Raw genomic sequence first — 7173 nt, 5'->3', positions numbered from 1 at the left:
TCTATAAACATTTCTTCCACCCTTTTTTTATATCAATAACAGCTACTATATAAAAAAAACGTATTGCTCATTCAATTACTTCCTACACCTCAACCACCGATAAGTACAGAATTTCAAGGTGTGCCTTTACATGCTTTTTAAAATCGATTTTTCCTGTTATCCTAATTAATGACAATGGTAAAAGTTTCCATGATTTCATTACCCTAAATGTTACTGTACGTTTAAGAAAATTAGTTTTAGCATTAGGGAGTAGAAATCTACCCTCTGTCGCTTGTCTAGTAATAATAATATACATTTTTATTATTATTTAGTAGCATGTTCATGTGACTGGACATTAGTTTGTAATTGATTATACTGATCCAGTGGAGTTTTAAATTGTAAAACCTTCCATGCTAATAACAGTATTACAGCAATCATCCTATCTTCCACTCTTAGCCATTTCAGATCAAAGTGCACACTATTAATATTTGTACCTTATGGACACTGGAAGATTAATCTTGCTGCCTTATTTTGTACCAACTGGAGTTTCCTCAAATTCTTTTTTTTGTAGCATTGGCCCAGTAGCAATAGTCCAGCTGTGAGAAGAAGAGAGTGTCCAAAATTATTTTCATTATATCAAATTAAAATATTGTCTACATCTCCTAGTCCTTACTACAGCTACCACCCTTCCCATTCTCTTCATTGTGTTTTCAATATGCTTTGACCATGACAATTTATTATCCAGGGTGATACCCAATAGTTTTGCTTCTTTAAGTTGCTGAATAAGTGTTTTATTAATATATCATTTCAACTCCGGTTTGGACTGTAGAGAATAATTACAGATTTCTCTGTAATCCCTGAAATATTAATGTACATGTGTGAGCATGCTAAGCCAGGTAGATTTGCCCCGGCAGTTTAGGTTACAGAAAAAAACCTCTCTTCTCTTTTTCATTTCACTGTTTAGTCATATAAGATGTAATTATTAGTAAAATGATCCATCATCCAATCACCCAAAATACTGAAACACATGGCATTTAGTATTGTACAGTATTTCACACTAGTTTCCACAGACCTGGCTAAGGGTTAACCCCGTAAAGCCTGACATATATAATAATAGAAAACTTTTTAAATGGAACAGTTTATTAAAACTTAAAAACTAGTTTTATTAAAACTAGCCAAAATATATATTTTTAAACATTTAAAAGACATTGCATGTGTTTTATGTTTTGTATCATATTTGATACATCAGACTTGTACAGCTCAAATATGATATGGTGAGAGTTCATACTCAAGAAAAAAAAAAAAAAAAAACTTTAGTGCAGATATTATTTATACTGCCAAAAAGTAAAGATGAAATTCTCATAGCTTGTCATGTAAATCACTGAGATCCTTGTGACTAATATTATATACAGAACATAAGTTCCAGTCCAGTAGTTATCTAAATATATTACTAATATTATAAAAGTTCATATTATAACAGTCTTATGTTTAATTTATGAAGATTTCACAGCAAATAGACATGTACCGTGACCTGAACCCATACACTGTCCAATCAGACAACAGAAGGGATGTAGTACATTATAAACAACAGTGTTGATTATGTTGATTATGTAAAGGCCTTGGAAATGCATGTATCAAATATAATACACTAGGTTTGCTTGCTAGTGCAGGCCTGTGTGAATGCATACCTGCTCATCATCACACACCGAACACTTTAATACACACCTCTTTGCTTCTCATATGCACTCAGCCACAAATACACTCAACTATAAGCAGTCGCACACATACACAAAAAAAGGTTTACTTTAGTTTTATTTCTCATCAAATTCTCAGGCTTTGCTATTTAATGTTACTTTGGGGACTCTCATGTGTTCCCTACAGGCTCAAAGAATACAAAAGGACAGGATTTTTGGAAATATGATCATAAAGGTCAACATGGGCCTGCTGTACTGCTCAAGTCAGCAGAATACTTCCCTTCCTCATCTGATAACAATGCTGATTGTTGTTTTAGATGTCAAGTTTCAGTCCTGTTTGTGTCCTTCGGGAGTTTAACAAAGAAAACAACAGGCGGACAAAGGAAAAAAGCATCTTCTATTCTTATCACAATGATACCCTTGTTACATTACACTCTTTCACTCTGCAGTATATAAATGTCCCAGTTATTTCCTCCTGTTTAACCTTCTCTTAATAGTTTTTCAAAACAGTAGAAACAAATTTACTGCTGTACTAGGTTAAAATTGTTAAAAAGTAAGTAATTGAAATGGTTTCTGGCAAAGTACCATATATACAATTGGTTTTGAAGTGATTTACAACGTATTTAACATTTGAATATATATAATGCGATTTCAAACAAACAAATAAATCGTTGTTAAATATGCCAGGCGTGCAGTTTGAGGAGATCTCATTTTATAATACAGAGAGAATCACTGCCATCTACTGGCGGCAAAGCGCTGTGCAGTCTCTGTTTCTTACATCTTCTCATGTTAGACACGAAAACGAATAAATAATGTCTCTGTCGTCGTGTCTCAGATTTAGAAACGCGGATGATTTACAGTTCTTTTTTAGTTTTACAACAAATGAAGCAAGTGTATCGTTGCGGAACTAATGTTCAGCGTCACTGTGTTTCCGGGGAGAAGCTAAGGAGGTGCACACTGATGTGTGTCAAATACGATCACATGTGAGTGTTTTGTGCAATAATTTGTATCGATTACACAAAATATTTACTAATTTTACTAGTTTTATTAATGATCAGTATGTTTTGGGAAGGCTGTGAGATTTCCACGTTGTTGCTATGGCTTATCTATTTGTTTGTTAGGTTAACTTGTTTACAAGTAACGTAATATGCAAAGAAACAGTCAAATTAATCTCCTTGGTTGTCATGTTTTTAATTATAGCCGTGATTTTAACAATAATTCTGCATCACTGTCTGGATAATCGAGAAATAATTGTTTTAACTTGAGTCATGTCGGTTTAGTGATCTCTAATGATTTATGTGTATCGTTCAATATGAACTTCGGGCTCAAACCACTGTGTCCTTGATCAAGACCAGGGGTTTTCAGCTTTTTCCAAGTGGTGTCCATAGAAAAGTTTAAAGAAAAACTATGTAAAAAATAATAATTAGTAAATCAGTAAATAAAATGAATAAATGTAAACTAATAAATGTAATTATATGAATACATTTTTATTAATCTGATTTAAATGAATAATAAAACAGTACAGTACTACAATGAGAAGAAAATGATACAATAATGTCATTTAGTAGTAGTAAACTAAATATTTTTTTCAAATAATAGCATTTCATACCTATTTGTAATACTATTATTTTTTTACAGTATAAATTGGGGCCTTATATATATGCCATTTAAGTTCTAGGATAACAGATAGAGGATGATCATATTTGGGGGTCCATGGCACTTAAATGGAAAACCCCTGATCTAGTCACTAAACAATGACTTCTTAAGTCTAGTAAATAGTACAGTAAATCAGTGGTTCTCAACTGATTTCACTTCAGGAATCAAATTTCACACCATTTAGCAACAAGTCATAGTCCTTAGATTTAATATTTGAATATTAACATGAACATGATTATGCTAAATAACTGCTTCATAAAACGAATAAGAAAATTGTCAATCATGTTTTTTAATTGTCTCTTCGGTGTCCATGGTGTCAACAGGAAATAATTTGCCATGTAAAACACAAATCTGTATTCAGTAGAGAACCTCTGCTCTTAGGTCACTGTGAAATGACGCTCTTTTCTTTTAAGATGCCAGGGTAATCGGTGATGATGATGGACACTCTGGAGGACACCTTTAGGACCCTCTCCATCGCCAGGAGGCTACAGCCCATTGAGGCCACGTACATTTTGGAGCTCTCCTGTGCCAGCAGTGGGTCAGATGTGCTGGCTGCGTGCTGCTCCAATCACTCTGTGCACCTGCACAGCAGAGAGACGCTCCGCCTGGTGGGTGACTTCCAGGGTCACACGGCTCCTGTGTGTGGGGTGCGTTTCTCTCATCTCTCCCCTCACCTGCTGTTCACCGGCTCCGCCGATGGGACAGTGCGGTGCTGGGACGTCCGGCGGCCTGGTTCTGATGCCGCCCAGGTGTTCCGCAGCGATTCAACACATTCGTACTGCTCGTTTGATGTGAGCTGTAGTGATCGTGTGCTGTGCGCAGGCACGGAGCAGGTGGGGGAGGACAGTTTTTTGGTATTCTGGGATGCCCGTATGGTTCAGGAGGGAAGTCAGATGGGCGGTCTGCTAGGCGTTTACTCGGAGTCACACAGTGATGACATCACTACGGTGAAGTTCCACCCACGGCAGGCAGACCGGTTGGCTTCTGGAGCCACAGATGGGCTTGTGAACGTGTTCGATCTGAGTCTGGGTGGAGAGGATGATGCTCTTGTCACCACCTGTAACTGCAATTCCTCTGCAAGCTCCCTCTGCTGGACAGGTAGGCAGCAACAACACACCTGACTCAGCAATCCAAACTTAAAGCAGTAAAACTTGAGCAGTATTTTTTTTTGTCACAGTGTACACAAAACAGTTCCCTTAGTCATGTAAAATATATTCAGATTGGCTAATTAAGATGGCATAAATATTTAAATCTTTAAATCAAAAAATGGCTGAAATTGTGAGTTTCAAGTTCTATTTGAATTAAAATGTTAACATCACCATATTTGTACTCCCCAGAACCCTAAACTGCCATTTCATTTCTTCTATTGACAGGCAAAGATCTTGACCAGCTGCTTTGTCTGACCCATGACGAAGGGCTCCATCTGTGGGACGTGGCTCGCCCAGACAGCGATGACACTCTGACCCTTCTGAGTTCGGCTGATGCTCGAACACTTGTCCAGCTCCCTGATGGAGCCTCACTCGAGTACTTTGTGGGCGGTACATGGCTGTCAGATGAGGAGCGTATTCTGTTAGTGGGAGGGAGTAATCATGGAGAGCTCCACCTCCTGGACTGCAGTGGGCGTGGTCTGAGGTTCATTAAATCCCTCAAAGGGGGTCATTCAGCTACAGTGAGGTGCTTCCAGTGGGATGTGATCAGTCAATCTCTGTTGACGGGTGGGGAGGATGGCCAGTTGCTGCAGTGGAAAGCAGGAGCAGAGGAAATCAGTGTGGAGAAGAAAGATTCTCTGAAAAGCATCTCCTCCATGCAGCTCAAAACTAAAGCTCACAGAAAACAAGCTATACAGAAAGAACGCTCAAAACTAGCATGATTACATGCACAGGACAAACTCGAAATCTCAATTTCACTAAGCTACTTTGCTCAGATGTCTTTGTTTTCACAAATGTAAGGATAATAGATAAAGATCGCTTTATGGAGACTAAATTCGAATCTTCTGACTTATAAAATGTATAGCTTATTATAGACATTGGCAGAATTTAAACAGTTTTGTGGTTTTAAAATGTAAGTTGTGAACAAATTGCTACATAAGAATTACAATTGTTGTTTGATTTGTCCAGCAGATAAACTCTCATCTGCTGTATGTAGTAGTTTTGTCCTTGTGTAAAACATTACATTTCTTGTGTTTTGCTTGCAACGTGTTTTAAAGGTGTTTCATAAAATCACTTTTGATGTTAAACACAAGACTTGAAAATGATAAAATTGTTCTTATAAAATTGGTTTCATGACTAAAAACTTATATTAAAGGACTAGTTAAACCAAAAAATAAAATTATCTTAAATTGTACGCACCCTCAGGCCACCCAAGAAGTAGATGAGTTTGTTTCTTAATCAGAACAGATTTGGAGAAATTTTGGTTTGAACTCTCATTCTGACGGCACCCATTCACTGCAGAAGATCCATTGGTGAGCAAGTGATGCAATGCTTAATTTCTTAAAATCTGTTCCGATGAAGAAACAAACTCATCTACATGCTGGCATGGGGGTGAGTTCATTATCAGCAATTCTTATTTATTTATTTTTTACTATTCCTTTAATGCATGGGGATTTTCTGGAATATCTTGTCTTAATTGTTTTTATATGTACCTTGAAGGGCTGCATCAGCACCACTGGGATACAATGTCAGATTCACTTTCTAATCAATCATGTAAAGTGCAACCATAATCACACCATGTCAGCATTCTTTCCATACAAAGGGTTTACATTCATGGACGAAAATGGTGGTTATGTTCTTAGCAAATGCTTAATACAAAATCATCTGTCAAGAAATGTATGGTTTGTGTTTTTTGTTACTTTTTAGCATGGTCGACTTACCCATAAGAACTAGTTTTTGAGCTGCAGAATTAATTCTACGACTTCATAATCTCACATTTTTTTATTTTTTTTTTTTATTGTTGAATCTCAGTGATCTTGAATACCTACTGAGTGTGCTTTGAAATGCAAATATGACTTTTAAACATGCAGGCGCATTTGTCTCTGAGATTTATGAGCTCCCCAGTGTCACACACTTTTCAGGGTAGCTTCTACAGTTTACAGTGTTTGATTCTCTCATTGTATACATTGAGGATGAGAGTCCAGCTAGTAATTCTGATGTAATGTATGTTAGCCTGGTGAGGTTTACTATGCTGAATTCAAGACATGCCACAACAGGACAGCCCTGTTGTTCGTATTCCGTTGATCGGAAACTGCCGCTCCCTCAATAATATTCAACAATGTCACAGAAAGTGATGTGAATGCCGAATTTGGCATTTAGCACAAGAAATGACAGCTGAGAGAGGAACTGAGAAACTGTCAATAGTGTGGTGTTTGTGGATGCTATGTGTGTTGTTAATGCCTTTAAATATACAATAAAGAATTACGGTTTCAAATGCATACATTTATCTGAATTGGAAGCCACCAGAAAATCCCCAGCAAGCAACTGTCATTTATTTATTTAATTTCTAAAAGCATTAATACCACTACATCATTTTTACAGTTTGGTGCCTCTCAATCCCCAATACAAGTTATGGCATTGCAGATTTTTTATTTATTTATTTATATATATATATATATATATATATATATATATATATATATATATATATTATTATTATTATTATTATTACATGCTGTTTTATGTCTAAACCTAAAATTTCACAAATAATAATAATAATACAAAAAACATTAGGCTATTAATCACAGGACTAAGGTAATTTATTAACTTTAAACATGTCCCCGTTTATAATGAAAAATAAGTAGGTTTCATAAATAGTTTTCATTTTACAAATCTTTCAAAGCCCAGAAGGCACT

General features: G+C 36.2%; 1 protein-coding gene across 1 annotated transcript; it reads left to right on the top strand.

Annotated features, from left to right (window-relative positions):
• Positions 1 to 2425: 2425 nt before the first annotated feature.
• Positions 2426 to 6756, top strand: LOC109059249 (WD repeat-containing protein 89). The gene is made up of 3 exons (XM_019076444.2): positions 2426 to 2656; positions 3743 to 4427; positions 4703 to 6756. Exons 2-3 carry the CDS (start codon positions 3761 to 3763, stop codon positions 5197 to 5199), a joined length of 1164 nt encoding a protein of 387 aa, XP_018931989.1. The 5' UTR covers positions 2426 to 2656; positions 3743 to 3760; the 3' UTR covers positions 5200 to 6756.
• The last annotated feature ends 417 nt before the right edge of the window (positions 6757 to 7173 follow it).

Source organism: Cyprinus carpio, chromosome B13 (assembly GCF_018340385.1).
Source record: "Cyprinus carpio isolate SPL01 chromosome B13, ASM1834038v1, whole genome shotgun sequence".
Classification (NCBI taxonomy): Eukaryota; Metazoa; Chordata; class Actinopteri; order Cypriniformes; family Cyprinidae; genus Cyprinus; species Cyprinus carpio.
Note: the sequence above shows the minus strand (reverse complement) of the source record. Positions and strands in the feature narration are given on the sequence as shown.